This window comes from Typopeltis vanoorti, chromosome 4, assembly GCF_054136105.1.
Source record: "Typopeltis vanoorti isolate ZY-2024b chromosome 4, IOZ_Tvanoo_1.0, whole genome shotgun sequence".
Lineage (NCBI taxonomy): Eukaryota > Metazoa > Arthropoda > Arachnida > Uropygi > Thelyphonidae > Typopeltis > Typopeltis vanoorti.
Window position 1 is genome coordinate 151,151,542 of NC_143552.1, and position 18,922 is coordinate 151,170,463.

The following is an 18,922-nucleotide window of genomic DNA, read 5'->3' on the forward strand; positions in this document are numbered from 1 at the left end:
AAGACCTGAATGAATTGTTTGAGGTAGCAAAAGAAAAGAGTGAAAGAGTTAGAATGATTAGTCTTTTGCCACGGTATGACAGTGAAATGTTTAAAAGTATTTAGTTAAATGGATGAATAACACCATTAAGCTTGAGCTGCAAAAAAAGAAACAACTATGGAGGGAATTTAAGGAGAAGGGTGACCGGCAGGCACATGAATGGTATAAAGTGCAGGCCAGAAGGGTGACGAGTGTGGTAAGAAAAGCAAAAAAGGATTACGAAAGAACTTTGGCCATGCAGGCTAAAAAGAATCCTAAACAGTTTTTTAGATATGTAGCAAGTAAAAGGAAAAATGTACATGGCAGATTGATTTTAAAGAATGCCGATGGTAGGGAGGTAACTGAATCAGTTGAGTTACTGAGTGAGCACTTTGCAAAAGTATATCATTCAGGTGGTGACATTGCAGAAACGAATAAACCAGTAGATTATACGGGAATTGTGGTTAATGAAGTGGAGGTGAGTAATCTATTGCATAACCTCAATGTCAATACATCTGTGGGATTGGATGGTATACTAGCTCGTGTTGTATGATAAGCAGCTAAAGAATTGTCAGTACCCTTGACCATTTTGTTTAATTTGAGTCTCAGGTCTGGGTTAGTTCCGAGCGGGTGGAAAGAGGGGAAAATAGTTCCACTGCATAAAGGTGGTTCCAAGACTGCTGTTGTAAATTACCGACCGCTTAGCATATCAGGAATCATTGTCAAGGTCTTAGAGAAATTAGTCAAGAAAAGAATACAGGATTGGATAGATGAAAATGGGATATTGTATGGGGGACAACATGGTTTTGTGAAGGGTAGATCATGCCTCATTAACTTGCTCACGTTTTATAACACAGTGACGGCTGAACTGGATAGGGGTAATGGGTTTACATTGATACTACTGGACCTTGCCAAGGCCTTTGATAGGATACCACATGGAACCCTAATCAGTAAACTGGAGCAGATGGGTATAGATATAGGGTTGGTGAGATGGATAGGAGGGTGGTTGAAGGAGAGATATCAAAGAGTGGTTTATTCAGGAGTGGAGTCTAAAAGACGTCTTGTGACTAGTGGAGTGCCACAGGGCTCTGTTCTTGGACCACTGCTTTTCAATTTGTTCATCAATGATATTGGAAAGGATCTGGGAGGAAGTGTTCACTTGTTTGCTGATGATGCAAAGTTGGGTAGAGCAATTGTGAGTGCACAGGATGTCAAAATTTTACTGGATGATTTGGATAGTTTGGAGGACTGGGCTAGGAAAAATGGATATCAATTTAATGTGGCAAAGTGTAAGGTTATGCACTTTGGGGTGAAAAGAATAGCAGCAGTATATCGCATTGGTGGAACCATACTCCAGGAGATTGATGAGCCAGGGATTTGGGAGTGTTGGTGGATAGGGAGTTGAAGTTTAGGGGGCACATTGCAAAAGTAACTAAAACAGCTCACCAAATCACTTGGCTTCTGAAAAATACTTTAACATGCAGAGACGAACAAGTTGTTGTTCCTCTGTATCGAGCCTTGATAAGACCCCATCTAGACTTCTGTGCCCAGTTATGGGCACCAGGGTTTCTTCATGATGGGGAGGAAGTGGATAGGGCCCAGAGACGAGTGACCAAGATGATAGCAGGTCTGTGGAATGAACCTTATGAGAATAGGTTGAAGATTTGTGGGTTGCAGAAATTGGATGATAGGCGAAGGAGGGGTGATATGATTGAGACATTCAAATTACTGAAGGGTTTTTATAAGATTGATCCAGAAGATATTTTTGAAAATATGACTGGTGGTGGGAGGACTAGAGACTATGCATGGAAGCTGGGCAAGAACGTGGTTGACAAGGGTGTTAGAGCTAGGTTCTTTACTTGGAGAGTGGTAAATGAGTGGAATAAGCTTCCAGAGTCTGTTGTGGGTGCTACGATCCTGAATGAGTTCAAGGCAAGGTATGATAGATACTGTGTGAATGTTGAATAGTTGTTCTTGACAATAGGGCCTCCCTCGATGAGTCTGTCGACTCCTTGGAGTTTCCCGGAACAATAATAATAATAACAGTATTTGCTGTTCATGAAAGTCATGTATTCTAATAATTTATAAAGCTCTGTTTTTAAAATGTTTTTTTTTTTTTTTTTTTTTCCAGGTTGGAGATAATGGATGTGGAAAAACAACATTGTTAAAATTGTTAACAGGAGAGTTGACACCAACATCAGGCATAAGACATGTTCACAGAAATTTGGTAATAGGATATTTTACTCAGCACCATGTAGATCAACTAACTATGAATGTTTCATCAGTTGAGTTCCTTGCCAGCAGGTTTCCAGGTATAGTATATTAATAGTGGCATTGCATTATCATACTGGCTTTTGCAACTTATTTCACATTAATATTTATTTTATTATACAGTGCTTACCCACTTTAAAGAGCTGTATTATCTGTTACATGACAATAATTAAAAACTATATAAATATGATGTGTTCATTGCATCTTGTAAGTCCTTATGTTTATATATATATATATATTATATATATATATATATAAATAATTTTCCACATAGACTTTTTTTTACTAAGTTTTAAAAAACAAAGGAAAACATTTTTTGGATATGAACTAAGATGCAAATATGTGAATAGTTTTAAAAAAAAAAAAAACTAGATTTTGAAAAGGAAAGCTACACTTTTTTAACATTGATAGACTTAGGCAAGGAAAAGCATGTTGAACTCATCTATAAAATTTTAAAAAAGAACTTCTTGCCTGATTTAAAATCAGTGCTGAAGTTGGATACAAGTAGTAGTGGTTGCAAGGGGGGGGCAGGTCTGGCAGATTGAAGAATTTCAGGAAAAAGGGAGAGGAACAGAACTCAAATAGCAAGACCCTACCAGTTATAATAGGATCTAGAATGATCCAGGCTATAAATTATGTCTTCTAATTCTTAAAGTTTTGGAGTAAAAGGTAGGACAGCTAAGTTATGTACAAGTATAGATAAATAAAGTTGTGGATAAACATAGGAAGGAATATGGAAAATAAGAATGATGGAAAGAACAAAAAGGATATAGTTGATGTAGATTAATAGAGAAACAATTAGAGGCAATCACATAAAAGTGCATTTCATTGTAGATTATAAAACATACATATTCACAAGAATAAAAGTTAATAATTTTTATTCTTGTGTAAAAGTGCCTCAGCACTCTCTTTAAATAACCATTCAAACCAACACCAATGTAAAAAGTGAGTATTGGACCAGAGGATTTTGTGATCATTGTCCACTCTATGGTGCCTCAACCTTCCTTGTTAGGTATGCTATGTGGATGATTTATTTTCCATCTGGCTAGACTCAGAAGTATCTGCATCTGCACTGACTTTCATATCCAAAATTAACAGCCTGCATCCGCACATCACCTTCACCATGGCAGGGTAGGGTGAAGGGGATTCTCCTTTTTCCTTCTTTTCATTTCCCATATGAAACCTTTACAACATCTGTTCACCTTAAATCTATCTTCACACAACAAGATTCAGCACATCATCCATCTCAAAAAATAAGCATCTTCAAATCTTTGCTCAACAGATGCATTATCTACTCCATTTCCCTATCTCTCCAACAAGAACTGAGCACCATCTAATGCAATATACTACAGGAGACTTCACTTCAAGGAAGTTTAAATGCACCCTGTACACAGAACGCTAATCAAAAACCTTGAACCTGTATTGCATACGAGTCCCTATCCTGTACATCGTAGGCATTTTGGGGTCTATTGCAAAGATCCTGAAAATATAGTTTAGTCCTTATCAACAAAATCTGCTGGTTGCAATCTACAAAAGATAAATAGTCCCCTCTCTCTCTCTCCCTCCTGGTGTTTACCAGGGTAAATGTGAGCACCTACATTTGCACTTTGGGCAAACTGGAGATTCTGTCAAAAAATGGCTACAAGAGCACCAGTCTTATATCAATAACAAACCTGAAAAATCTGTCCTTCCTGTCATTGCAGTTCGGGAGGAGCAATATGGCTCAAAGTGGAGAGCCATTGTAAGGGTCTACTCCTAATGCAACCTGTTATTAAACGCAGAGTGGAGTTAAGTTGGGTATCTAGTTTATTGACATGGTAACTATTGAGCTAGACAGGAGCACCATACTCTGCTGCACTGTAAACTAGATGCATTGCAGTGCACCGCAGAATTGTGGCACTTGAGCCCCATATAGTACCACAAAGCTTCTGAACTATTATTTCTGGTGCGAACTTTAGCACTGATATTAATCATACTGTTTATATGTCAGAGTTCTATCCTGAGTTATTCCCAGATATTTAGGTGTTGGATTAAATGAAATTAATGTTCCATCAGCGTATATCTCTGGTTTTCGATTTACAAGTCTATTGTTCAGGTGAAAGCAAGAGCATTCGGGTTGAGCAGAATTTGGTGTTAATCTCCATTTTTTATAGAACTGTCATAAAGCCAACAGAGCATTTGTCAGTATTTCTTCAGTTCTTTTGATAGACTTGTCGCTGATTGCCAAAGTTAGATCATCTGCGTAAGCAAACTTACTGCTGGCTGTTTCAGGAATATCTGCTATGTAAAGGCTAAAAAGCAGTGGTGCGAGCACTGAGCCCTGAGGTAATCCCATTCTTAAGCACTCTCTGTTTACTAATGCTTCCTCTGGTGACTACCCTGAAATATCGATTACACAGTAAGTTGTTTAAGAGATGGCCTAATATTTTACATGGGATGACCTTAAGAAATTTATATATGAGTCCCTCCCTCCAAACAGTATCATAAGCCACTGTTAAGTCAATAAAGACTACAGTAGTCTTCAGGCTTCTTTGAAATCCTGCTTCAATTTAGGTTGTTAAGCTGAGAATTTGATCTGTGCAGCTGCGATCTCTTCTGAACCCTGCTTGTTCTATTGGGACATGCTCCAAAATTTTATCACTGATCCTGTTCAATATTAGTCTCTTCAGTAATTTGTAGGTTGCACTTGAAACGGCTATGGGGCAATAGCTTTCAGTTCTGTCTGCTGGCTTACCTGGTTTTAACACAGCAATGATTTTTGTCCTTTTAAATTCTTTAGGAACGCAGCCACTTTCAAGTATATCGTTAAAGAACTTAGTCAGCCACGATCTTGCATAAGGTCCACAGTGCATCAGGAATTCATTATGAATATTGTCAAATCCAGGAGTCTTCCCCATTTTACCTCTTTAGTATGTTCTTTATCTATCGGAACTCTAGAAAGAGAAACAATATGAGCAGCTATTTGATTCTGATCGACAAGAAGAGATTTCTTTGGTACAGAGGGGCTTGAACCAAGCTTTTTAAGTAGCGACCAGGCTTTTCTGCTGGAGTGTTTGAATTCTATGTTTTCAGAAAGTTTTTTACCTTGGGTATGATATACGTTAAAGATACCAAGCTATTTTAATTATAAACCTGGTTTTAATCCATTTCCCAAGTAAGCAAACAGACAAGTAAGTTTGCACCTGCAAATAGTGCAAGTCTGGGTGACTTGCACGTAGTGAAAGTCTTAGGCAACTCGTGGTAAAGGTAGTTAAGGTGCTCTGATCACTATTCTTAGTATTTAAGGTGCTTTGACCTTATTAAATAAAAAATCTCATCAATAAAACTTTCTACATCTATCTCTCATCCTGAGATTTTTATTTAATTAGGTCAAAGCACCTTATGGTAACCTTGTTTTGGTAAAATATTTATAAGCTCTGTATTACTTAAACCTTGGTATTTCTAAGCCTGGCTCCCACTGATGAGACCTCAATAAAGGTCGAAACCGGTCTGGGTAGTGGCCCCTTGCCTTTAATGCATAGCATCATACATCTTCTCAAGGAAATGGGCTTTGCATTAAGGGTAAATACTAAGAATAGTGATCAGAGCTTATTCCACCTTTACCACGAGTTGCCTGAGACTTGCACTGCTTGAAGGCGCAAACTTAATCTATGTTTTCAGTTATTTGAATCCACTTTTCCCTACGGGCAGCGTTGAGACTATGGAGCATTTCTCCAATCTCTGGATCCTTACTTTCAAGGAATTCCCAATACAGGGATTCACTTTCGTTGGTCCATCCAGGCACGTATTCTTTTAGGTAGCCTCGAGGAATGTGTATTTTTGCCACCGCTATAACTACTCCAGTGAACCGTGAATGGTTTTGTAAGTTGGGGGAATTCTTCTAAGGCATGCGTCTAGATCTGCAGTGAAGTTTTCTCCGTCAGCTTTTTGGAAATTCCATCTTGGTCTAGGAAATGATGTTATCACTGGAATTTGGGCTCCTAATTCCATAAAGATGGGACGGTGCTAGCTATTTGGAAAAACCTCAAGAATATGTCTGAAAGTCTGTAGAGGCTGATTTTCACTATCAGTGGAGACGAATGTCAAATCTGGATTATATTCCTTATTCCAGGCTCTTAAAGGTGCCTTTTTCCTTGGCATCAAACACCAAGTGAAGACAGTGTTGATCTGCCCATTCAGCTAATATTTCCACATTTTGATCATTCCAATCGTATTTCCGAGAAGTATGATGACTGTTGAAGTCCCCAGAGTACATCATTGGGTGGGTGTATATCTGTAGAACATCGTTTGGCCAAACAGTTGCAGGTGTCACCAGTACAGCCACTCTGGTCTTGCTCACCATGCACTGGATACCTGCTATAGAATATGGTGGAAGAAAGCCACGATAGTACACCATAGTAAATACGAGTATGAAAGGTTTTTTATGGAATCAGCTTCAGCCCTAAGAAACAATCCGAACCTCAGCAAATTTGGCTGCATGAGACTGCCTCAAATTTGGGAAACCTACATCAGAAGACCTTCAGCCCAATTGCCCAAGAATACCAACATTGCCCGCTAGGGGCACCATCAGGACTTTAGGAGAAATAATAGCTTCCTGCTTCTTCCTTATTTACTGTTTGTTGTGCCTGCATGCACGTGTCTTGTTCTTAAGTTTCTTGAAAATGGCAACGTGACATTGCCGAAATATTGAAGTATATTAAAATTTATTTTAATGTATATCCTAGTGACGTTGTAATTTCCTTAAATTACTTAGTAAAAAAAGTTGCAGGTGGTTTATATACATTCACAATCGTAATGTCCGCTATTTTAACAGCAATCTTATGGATTTCATCATTGGTCGAAGAAGATATCAGCACGGCATTCTCAATACCATTTCGTACATATGTTATGTTGCTGTAACTACAACTGTAAGTAATCCCAAGAATGTCGTAGCCAGGGATTAGATTTAACTTGATCATCAGTTTCGATATGTGATTCTTGAATGAGAAGTAGATCGTTTTTTTCTCGTAAAAGTTTAGAAAGACATTGACATTTTGATGCGTTAATACCCTCAACATGTGTGCTTAATAATCTATACTGTCACAAGTATTATTATCAGCAGTTGAACTGCTTTTTGCTTATGTATTTTATGATCATTTATAACAGTTTTTTTTTTTTTTTTTACTATCTTTGAATTATTTTGTGTAATTTTTTCACTAAAAATGCTCCAATTTAATCTAAAATTGAGATAATAAACCATAGCTTGAGACCTGGGGATCTTTTTTGGGGAAAGGAGGGGGTGAAGTACAAAAATTCATATAACTGGAAATTTTGTGTTAGTACATTTATTGGGAGGAGGAGGAAGTGATGTATAAGAAATTTAATTTCTTTTAAATTCAGATATACTCATAACATTAAAAATGAAAACAACATATAAATATTAAACATTGCATAAGAAATTAAATAATGAATTTTTCAAAACCAAACCAGTTAATTTTTCTTAGTCATAATACAGTAGCCAAGGTTATTCAAGGAGAATCTTTTTGTGTAGTGGGTACTGCACTAACCCATAATATATTAACTAAATATCTGCAAATTTCAAATGCCTTTTATTGGCTTTATTAAATTATAATATATATATATATATATATATATATATATACAGGGTGTTCGGGATAAATTTGACATATTTATAATTAATTATATTTTTCCGTAAGTTACATGTATTAACACACACTTCTCTTCATTTAAAAGTTTGGACCCTTCTTCATTCATATACAAGATGTCAGAAAGGATGGATAGCTGGAACCCACCTGAATCATGGAAGAGAATAACTTGTATCATGATGATTCGTGCCCGCCATCAAAATAAGGATATTACGACTGCTGCCCAATGCTCCCTGAATACAGTAAAAACAATCAGGCATGAACTAGAGACTTGCAATGGTGACTACGAGGATGTAGCAAGAAGAAAGATCCCTAGCAGACGATCTGATTGCGTTCGTACAGCAGAATTCCTCGCAAATCTGCAGGAACAGGTGTTGAAGAACCCTGGCATTGGAATTCGGGCTTTGTTCGTGGAGTTGCTAACTGTAGTCAAGCCCTGGATAACAAGGGTAGCCAATGGTAGGCCGTATGTATGGCAGCAGGATTCGGCCCCTTGCCACACCTCTGGGAAAAGTCAAAAATGGTTGTCTGAAAATTTCTACGACTTCACCAGTCCAAATGTTTGGCCTCCAAACCCCCCAGACCTTAACCCCATGGATTATTTTGTATGGGGCGCAGTTGAAAAAGACACCAATCGCACTTCCAGTAATACAAAAGCCCAGTTAATGGATAAAATTAAAACAGTTTTTGCGGCCCTTCCCAGGGAGACTGTAGCATCAGCTTGTTCGAGGTTCCGAAGCAGAATTGAAGCTGTGATCGATGCTAATGGTAGTTATTTTGAGTAAATCTTGTTGATAGTATTGTAATTAACTCTGCCTGTAATGTTTTTTTGTCAATTCATTAAATTTAATAGATACAAAGAAGATTTTCTTTTTCCTTACGAAACTGTCAAATTTATCCCGAACACCCTGTATATATGGGGCGAATATTCCAGGTGTGCTAGGTGTGTGGTGCTCATCCACAAAATATCAGTATCATCCATATTATATTTTTGCATTTATTCCCGTTAAAGACTCCCCCCCCCCCCCAATTGTTTGCAGACTTCGTGTGATTCCTAAAATGGAACACAATATACTGTACTAATGCTTCATTGTCATCTTCCCAAGGGTAATAAAGCATTAGTGCTTCATGAAGAAGACACATTTTGGCACGTAAACATTGCTTCACATTCACGTTAATAGCCCGGGTATGCTTTCGAAATGCATACTCCTTTGCGCCTTTTGAAAAGATGTAAAGAGGGCGCAATGGGTCAAATTCTTAGCTTTCTCATCATCATCATCATCATCAAATTCCTGCCATGTACCCTCAAGGGGTGTACAGGATATGACAGTACTACATGAAAAAATTACATCATTACTAACTTCCTATCTACAATTTTCCTCCAAATCAGTCTGTTACTTGTCAAGACTCCAACATTATCAGATCTTATATTTCTATCGTCTAAGGCACTTTGTACCGTATCAATCCACCTATATCTTGGTCTTCCTCTGGGTCGTTTTCCTGCCAACCTGGCAGAGAACACTTGTTTTGCTAATCTTTCCTCTCCCATTCTATTTAAGTGACCATACCATCTGAGATTAGCTCTGCTAACGCATTCCTGGATGCTGACAATGTCAAGTTCTTTCCTAATATCCTCATTTTTAATATGATATTGCCATTGATGCCACCTGTTCACGCCTCTAATCTTTCTCAGGACTCTCATATCTGCGGTCTCTAGTCTTTGGTCAAGTGTTTTACTTCTGACCCAGCTCTCAGATCCATAAGTTAAAACTGGTTTGAACACTGTCTTGTACACAGCTAATTTAGTGTTCCGACTAATTTCTTTCTTATTCCATATGAATTTATTCAATTGACTTCCCACGATACCAGCTTTGCTGATTCTGTTGTCTATTTCTATATTTAGTTTACCATCTTCAGTAAAAATTGTGCCTAAGTAGCTGAAATGTTTTACTTGTTTCACAGGTTCTCCATTCACAACACAGTTGACATTTTCAATGATTCTGCCTATTTTCATTGTCTTTGTCTTTTTATTGCTGACCTTCATACCATATCTATTACAACAGCCATTCAATTTAGTCAGAGAATCTTGCAGACTTGTAGCGGATTTATTTAGAAGTATAACATCATCTGCATAAAGCAAAGTGCTGACATTAACATCTCCAATTTTGATATCAGGTTTAATACCATATTCCTTCATAATGTGATCCATATAGATAATGGATAACAGAGGGGATAATGTACATCCTTGTCTCACACCAGATTTAACATTAAACCATCTTCCTGTACTTCCTTCAATTCTAACTGCTGACTCACAACTCAAATAAAGACTAAGTATTGCTTGATATAATGCCCCATTGACACCATATAACTGCAGCGTATTGAATAGCTTCTCTCTTGGCACCTTGTCATATGCCTTTTCTAAATCGACAAAACTTAAATACAGATCTTTGTTATATTCCCATGCTTTCTCGACTATTTGTCGTAAAGTGAAGATCTGATCCTGACAGCCTCTATTTGGCCTGAATCCAGCTTGTTCTTCACCAAGCTTTTCTTCCACAATTCTTCTCAACCGTTTCTCAAGTATACTTGCATAGATCTTGCCAGGAACACTCAGTAGGGAAATACCTCTGTAATTCTCACATTCAGTTTTATTTCCCTTTTTATATATGGGTACTATGAGAGCTCTACTCCAATCATCGGGAATTCGTCCCTCTGTCCAGGCTTTCGGAACTATGCAGTGCAGCCACTGTAAGACTCTTATACCACCATACTTCAGCATTTCTGGTCGAATATCATCTACTCCTGCTGCCTTTCCACATTTCAAGCCTTTGATGGCTTTTTCTACTTCAAGTATGGATATGTATTCCTGACTGCATGCCTGGTCAGTGTTTTTTATCACTGTGCTGTCATCACTGCTTGTTTCATTTAGCAGTTTTTCAAAGTAATTACTCCATACTTCAAGGATATCTTTTTCTCCTGTTTTCATTTCACCTTTATCATCTCTAATTCCTTTTACAGCACTCTTTCCTCCATTCCTAAGCTTCTTCAACAACCTCCAGAATATTTTGCCACCTTCTTGATATTTATTTTCTATATTCTTGCCAAAGTCATCCCATGACTTTTGTTTAGCTAGTTTTACACACTGTTTAGCTTTCTTACATTTGTCTCTGTATTCTGTAAGAATAAAAGCTGACTTATTTGCCAGGAACTTTTGATATGCTTTCTTCTTTTCCTTCACTGCCTCTTTAACTTCCTGTGTCCACCAGGGAGTTCTGATTTTTTTATCCTTGCACACAACCTCACCACATGCCTCTCTGGCAGAATCAATCAATGTTTCCTTCAGAGTTTGCCACTGAATCTCCAAGGTTTGATTCCTATTCTCAAACTCTTTCATTTTCTTTTCAATAATATTTCTGTATTTTAGTCTACAGTTCACATCTGAGAGCTGCTCAACTTTTATTCGCTTTAAAACTTTCTTACATGTTATTCTTTTCAATATGAAATTCAATTTTATCCTGCTCAAGACTAAATAGTGATCACTTCCAATTTCAAATCCTCTGAACACTCTGGTGTCCTGCACCAGGGAGAAAACATCACTATCAACAATAACATAGTCAATGAGACTTTTCTTATTCCTAGCCTCTTCTCTCCATGTGAATTTGTGCACATTTTTATGTTGGAACATGGTGTTAGTAATAACCAGTCCATGTCCTGAGCAGAAATCCAACAGATATTTGCCATTATTATTAGCTTTGCTCTTTTCTCCAAATTTTCCCAAAATATTTTTGTATGTCTCACAATCATTTCCTACTCTACTATTTAGATCCCCAACAAGGACCAACTTTTCCTTTTTCATTGTGTCAGTTGCTTTTTCTAAAGCCTCAAAAAATTCCTCCACTTCTACCTTAGTAGAACCTTCTGTGGGACCATAGGCACAAATAAGTCTCATTGTCCAGTTCACCATTCTCATATTTGCCCACATTACTCTACTTGAGACTGACTGCCATTCAAGAAGATTAGCCTCGTATTTTGTGTTGAATACTATGGCTACTCCTTCTTTTCCTTGATTGTCATTGCCTGAATATAACATTTTGTATTTATTGCTCAGAAAGATCTCACCAGTTTTGGTCTTTTTTGTTTCAGTCACCCCTATTATGTCGATCTGGTACTTATCTAATTCCTCAGCTAGCTCCATTTCTTTGCCATTCAGGCTTCTTACGTTGATAGTACCGATCTTTAACTCTGGTGATGTTGAGTTGGGGTTTGTTTTCAGATTTGTTCCAGTAGCTGACTTTTCGCTGTTTGCCCTGGTTCCCTGGCGAAAACAACGGGGGCCTTGTTTAACCGGGCGAAGCCCCAGCCGGCATGAAATTTTGTCATGTTGTACCATCATTTTTTATTTTGGTTTAACCAATAAGAATACAATTTGGTCGGCTAAATCCCAAATTGCCAGTCCATCCTCGTTCGTTCAGTATCAAAGTAGATACCCAACAGGGTGCACCACGAGAAGGTGAGGATTGGACATTAGGTCTTAGCTTTCTAATATTTTTAAACTGCTGAGAAGGCGGGGCTGGGCAAGCTAAAATTTTGAGCTCACCCAACACCTAGTGGCTGTGATTGATTATTGTGTCAACCAATCCAATTGAATGTTGTCACTTGTCGTGAGTTGAGCGATTACTATATCCGATAGCTTTATTGCAAACAGCTGTTACACATGTTTTCTGGAGCTGAAAATTTGAAAGTGGATGTTAGGAGAAAAAACTAAATGTTTCTCTTGCTATGCAGTTGCAAAGTTTTTTAAGTATAGAGATTTTTATTCTAGTCTTCGGAAACAACAGACAGTAAAAAAATCTATTCCTGAGTAAAAATGAATATTCTGTGTATTATAAGAGTTGTTGATCTACAACAAAATACCAGCATATGTAAGATTGATAAGACAGAAGAATCGCTGATACTTAAAAAAAAAAAAAAAAAAAAAAAAAAAAAACAGTGAATGTAGGATTCTCGAAAGTGTGGAAAATTCCGATAATGTTCAGATGTTATGTATACTGAGTCTCAGTAAACAAAAGAAATTTCTTGGAAAATGGAGCAAAATATACACAAACCAGAGAAATACACATAACATGGGCAACAAATTTTAGGAGATAATTTGCTACTCTATCATACGATATTTATTCCTGCCATTCTCTGTCTCGTCGTAAGTTTTTTTTTTAATTATGCCATCATAAATTCACTTATTCATGTCTAGACTTTATAGGATCGTGTTATTTGCTCTACCCAACAACTTATAGGAACACATATCACAAATGTAATTATTAATACTTTGTTTACCATTAATGAAAGTATTTTTACTCACACTTATTCTCTTTTCATTTCCTATTCTGACATGTCTTATAAATGATGGTTCACATATTTTCATCTTTGAGTATTTCAAATATACCAACCAACTAATAGCATTCTCCTTCATTGTTGTTTTCTAATTAATCTTAAAACAAACAGATTGTTCCCCCACTCTATGCAGAAGTATTCAAAGTTATCTTACAATTAATTGCATTGGACCAATTAAGATGAGTGCTGATGCGCTATGCACTCTCAAAACTTTCATACATCAATAAAAATGCAATCATACGGTCATGGGCGTCTGCAGGGGGTGGAGGCAAATGGGGAACCCCCCTCTAGTAAAAAATTCCACAAATTATAATTGTGAAAGTGATTGAGATATGTAACCCTTATGTCTTATAACCTTATAAGACATAAAGTTAAGCTTTGTCTGTCTTAAAATTTTATTATGAGTTGGCCTGTTTCGGCCCATGGTGGAGTAGTCATGGAATACGTGTTTTATTGCAGCAATAAAACACATGTTCCTGTTTTTGGTTCATCTTTTTCTGATTCGTGAACAGCAAGACCAGTTCGTTTGCACTCTGTCTAGTGAGTCACTGAGTGAAGTGTAAATTTATAGTGAAATAAATTTAAACAGAAAAATGCATTTTTAAAAGGTAAGTGTATGTAATTTAATATTATTTTACTTGTTAGTTTTATGATTTTTAATAGAATATGCCAATCAATTTTCTTATATATGAAATTGTGCTGAAACTGTATTAATTCTGAATATTTTTTCCCCAAGAATTAAAGATCATTAAAATCGATGTAAAATTAAAATAATGTACTATATTTATAGTTTACATCAAAAAATGCTAAAGACGTTTATTGATTTAATTATTTAATTAAATCAATAATTATAAAAATGTATTGATGTAATGATTTGTCTCCAAGTCCCCAGAAAATTTTCTACTGATTTGTGCCCCATGCATACGGTCAAATTGACATGAAATTTGTAATGCGTGTTGTATAACCCACATGACAGCACACCCAACTGAAATGGGCACACGATGCCACTGATATATATATTCTTGTTTGAGTGCCATCTCCTATCGGAGGTTGGTGACCACCTTGACAAATTTTGAATAATCCTCAGCCACTCTGAACATTCACTCAGCTCATGCCAGTTCATTGTCTGATGTCTGCCAGCCAAGATTTTTTTCGTCTTCCTTGTCCTCTTCTTCCATTTATATTAATTGATTATAAAAGTAATCAATTGAAGTATCTTATATTTTTCATTATGAAGTAGATGGTGACCATATCTTGGTTGCCTACTTTGTTTTTCTTCTTTTTATGTATCTAAAAGTTCATATGATTTCCCCATTTGTTCCAGTACTTTTTGATTGCACGTTTTTGCTGTCCATGGGATTTTTAACATTCGTTTGTATAACCACATCTCAAAGGTTTCGAGTTTTTTTATAGATGTTTTCTTCAAGGTCCAAGTTATCTGCATTGTACAGCAGTAAACATACATAGCATTTGCATTTTTGGAAATTATGGAGACAACTACCGTGTTTGAATAAAAACTTTAGTTTACTATTACTAAAATTTTACAATTCGACGTTTCGACCTTTATGTTAAGGTCATCTTCTGGAGCGTACAAATATACACAGGAAACAAGCTATACTACAATCATACAGTATGATTGTAGTATAGCTTGTTTCCTGTGTATATGCCCTGTGGTTCAGGGCATATTCTACCTCTGATCTTAGAATGCATAGACCTTCCATCTGTTCATAAGTATTTTCTGGGTTTTGTCTGTTATCAGTAATGAGTTCTACATATTTCATCCATTCTTGGATTTTATTTCGAAGGATACATAGTTGTTTTTTCTTAAATATACTTGAGGTCTCTTTCAGCTTTTTGTAACCTCCATATAGATTAAAATATCATGTTTTTCCTGTAGAAATTCTCTTTCTTTGCATTTTTCATTCATCCAGATTTCTTTTGCTTTTTTGATCTTGTCTTTAATAATTTTCTTGACCCTCTTTATATTTTGTTGGACTGTGATTTTTATATGATTTGCATTGATCCATGAGAGAAAGAATTTCATCAGTTATCTAGTCTTTCTTTGTTACTGCTCTTTCAGGACACAAAGTATTGGCACATTTCTCTATGAAGACAGATTTTAATTTGTCCCATGATTCATCAACCCTCATGGCGTCATCATTCTTGATAAGTGCTATCTCTTAATTCAGATCTTGACTCAGTTTTTTTCTTATATCTGGGTTTTTTAACTTTCCTAGATCAAACCTTTTTTGTTCATGTTTCTTAGTATAGCTTTCAGTCTAAGTTTTAACTCTGTCATCAATAGATTATGATCGGAAGCAATATTACGGAACTTCGAAATCGTTGATTAATTAGCAAGTAATCAATTTAGTTCCTGACTATATTTGTATTATTAATCCTGTGGTGATTGCCAAGTATATAGCCTTTGGGGTGGTAGCTTAAACCATGTGTTTGTGATTATTAGTTCTTCTTGGCAAAATGAATAAGATGGTCTCCTCTCTCTCTCATTTCTTGTTCCCAGTCCATGTTCGCCAACTATATCTCCGCTTCTATCTTTCCCAACTTTAGCATTGAAATCACCCATGACAATGTTAATATCATGTTTCTTTGTATTTTTCATTAGTTATTTTAATTGATCATAAAATTCTTTGATATCAGTATCATTCTTGTCAGCAGTAGGGACATAGACCTGTATAAAATTGATATCTAGTGGTTGACCTTTCAGTTTTAATAACATCGTACTATCTGAGTAGGGGTTGAAGGTCAACATTCACTTATTGGCATCTTTGTTTAATATTATTCCAACTCCATTTTGATGATTGTTTTCACTACTTCCAGAGTGGTACATTGTCATGTTATCCACTTGAGTTTTCCTGATCCTGGCCAGCTAACTTCACTCATTTCTAAAATCCCAATTCCAAGTCTTTTCATTTCTTGATAGTGTTTCTTAGCCTACCTGCTTCATATATAGAGTTTTGACATTCCAGGTTCCTAGTTTAAGTGGACACACCATTTTGAGTCCAGAGATTCTTTGCATATATATATAACTACACGGGCATCTGCATGAAGTATAAAGACTTATAGGAGACTCACACTAACCATTATTGTCACAATGCTTATCATACTTCTCCTTAAAGTTGTTTATTGACAAAACACTCATGATGTATATTTTGCTTGTTTAGAATAATCTCAGTTCCTTTTATTGTGGTATTTTTATTTAAATGAGATTTCAAAGATTGAAATCTGTTTTTTTTAAACCAATAGCTTATGTAAACATGCTGTAACATCCTTTGAATTATGTTAAACCATCTACTATTTTTATCTCAATTGTCTGTTTAAGCCATTGAGGTGGCCTTCCTTAACTTAATTTTACTCTGATAGAGTGATTAATCCTATCTCATTAGTCTGTATGCACTCTGACTCTGTGTTGTTCTTTCTCTAGTCTGTCTCAGGGTTGGAAATTCTGAGAGCAAAATCTTACCACCTCTGTATGTGACTGGCTAACTCAACTTTGGTTGATGAACCTCTTTTCCCAGACAGAATTCTTACTGAGGTTTTTCCAGTGTCAAGTGGCCCTTTACTGCAGTCGGTATATAGACATTACATGGCATTAAATATTGGATATAAGCCTGAAATTAGATTGGTTTGCATTAGAATTAATGATGACACCATCATTTTAAAATATTATAATAACCATTAGGCATCTACATGAAGTAAAGACGCATAGGAAGCCCGCACAAACGATGTTGACACAACACTTATCATACTTCTCCTTAAAGTTGTTTATTGACAAACCATTCATGATCCATTCCATGACCCATCCCTTGTTCTCTACCTTCCAGTTGTATATTGAAAAATTTCTGTTGCATCTACTCTTTAAAACCCCTTTAGTAATTATATGTTTCCATCGTATCCTTTCTTTTCTGCCTATCAGCTAAACTTTGTAACCCACAAACTTTCAGTCTATTCTCCATAGAGAAAGAGAGAACTCTGCAAACCAATCAACATTTTGGTCACTCACTTTTGACTCCTCTTCACCGCTTCCACATCCCTAGGAAACCCATGGGACCAAATATGTGCACAGTATAAATCTTGCAGTATAAATCTGCAAGATTCCCTGACTAAATTGAATAACATAGACAGCATTATGGCAGAATCATTGAAAACATCAACTGTATCCTGAATGATGAACCTATAGAGCAATTAAACATTTTAGCTATTTAGACATAATTTTTATTGAAGATGATAAATTAAATATGGAAATAGACAACAGAATTAGTAAAGCAGGTATGGTAGGAAGTCAGCTAAATAGATTTATATGGAATAAGAAAAATTAGTCAAAATTAGCTGTATACAGACAGTGTTCAAACCAGTTTTAACTTATGGATCTGAGAGCTGGTTTAGAAATAAAACACTTGATCAAAGACCAGAGACCACAGATATCACAGTTCTGAGAAAGATTAGGAAAGTGAACAGATGGCACTAGTGGCAGTATCACATTAAAATGAGGACAATATGTTAAAGAGTGGAAGTGAAGAGCTCACAGGCATACCTCCAACAAAGAGAGCACTGAAGTGTCAGTCCGCACAGCCTTGACAGTTGTTACCTGAAATTCAGTATAGTCAGACTCCCTCCAAGTGTGACCCCTGCAGTATAAGTGGCAGCAGGATTTTTTTTTGCTAGCTGATCAAGAAGTCTCAACATGATATGTTACTGTTGGGTTTGGTTCCTGTGTACTATCTAGAGGCTAGCCTGCACAACCATTTTACTGTATTCTCGAATGGGGAAGATTTGAGGTCTACTGTGTGTGTAGCATGCTCACAATGCTGCCAGTCACGCCACATATAAGAAGAAAGCAGGACAGAAACCAAAAATCCTGCTCTGAGAACTAAACATGACAACAGCCATTTCAGGCTCCCAAATAAGCAACATAATGGTATTTTACTGCTAATTAAAATCATCTACCATCTAGATATCTGATTAATATTTCCTCCAACTAGGAAGATGTGGATTTGTGGCAGTAGTACTTGCTAAAATCTCACACTGTGGCCTGTGAAAACAGGCCACACTGTGGGAAGCAAAGTTGTCTTGTAGAGGCCGTATGTTGAGTGGTCTATTAATGACTACATCAAATTTTTGGAATCTGAGTTTGGTCTTACCATGCCATTGACACTATATGCAAAGTTTTTAGGAATTAAACCAAGATTCTGCATTCAAATAGATTTATATTTGATTGTCTGTTTCCTGAAATTTCAGGAATGCTACAACACAATTCAAATCTCAACTATTCTGACTGTGTGTGTGTGTGTAAGTTTTGGAAAGTACTGTCCAACCATAGATACGAAAGACCCCTCAACACTTCTGCACATGGCAGAAGAAGGCAAATCCATTCTGATAATAGGGTAATCAATGTGTTGCGTGGGATGAGTGTTTATTATACTTCGGAAAATTAGCTTTTCTTTTAAGAAAATTCTAGCTTTTAAAGTGGTAATTATTTTGCTTGTACAACAGTTGGAAAATTTTATGTATACAGCACCTGATTTCACATGTAGATGACGAATTCATACATTGCCTTACTCCTTTCTCTTCTTCAACATGAA

General features: G+C 36.5%; 1 protein-coding gene across 3 annotated transcripts in view; it reads left to right on the plus strand.

Moving 5' to 3' along the window:
• LOC150107754 (ATP-binding cassette sub-family F member 3) overlaps positions 1-18,922 on the plus strand; it is a 346,459-nt gene that overhangs the window by 300,274 nt on the left and 27,263 nt on the right. For all 3 annotated transcript variants that reach the window (XM_090391512.1, XM_090391514.1, XM_090391513.1), the window contains one exon: positions 2,150-2,330. In XM_090391512.1, coding sequence (XP_090247638.1) covers positions 2,150-2,330 — 181 coding nt within the window. The remainder of the gene's footprint in view (positions 1-2,149; positions 2,331-18,922) is intronic.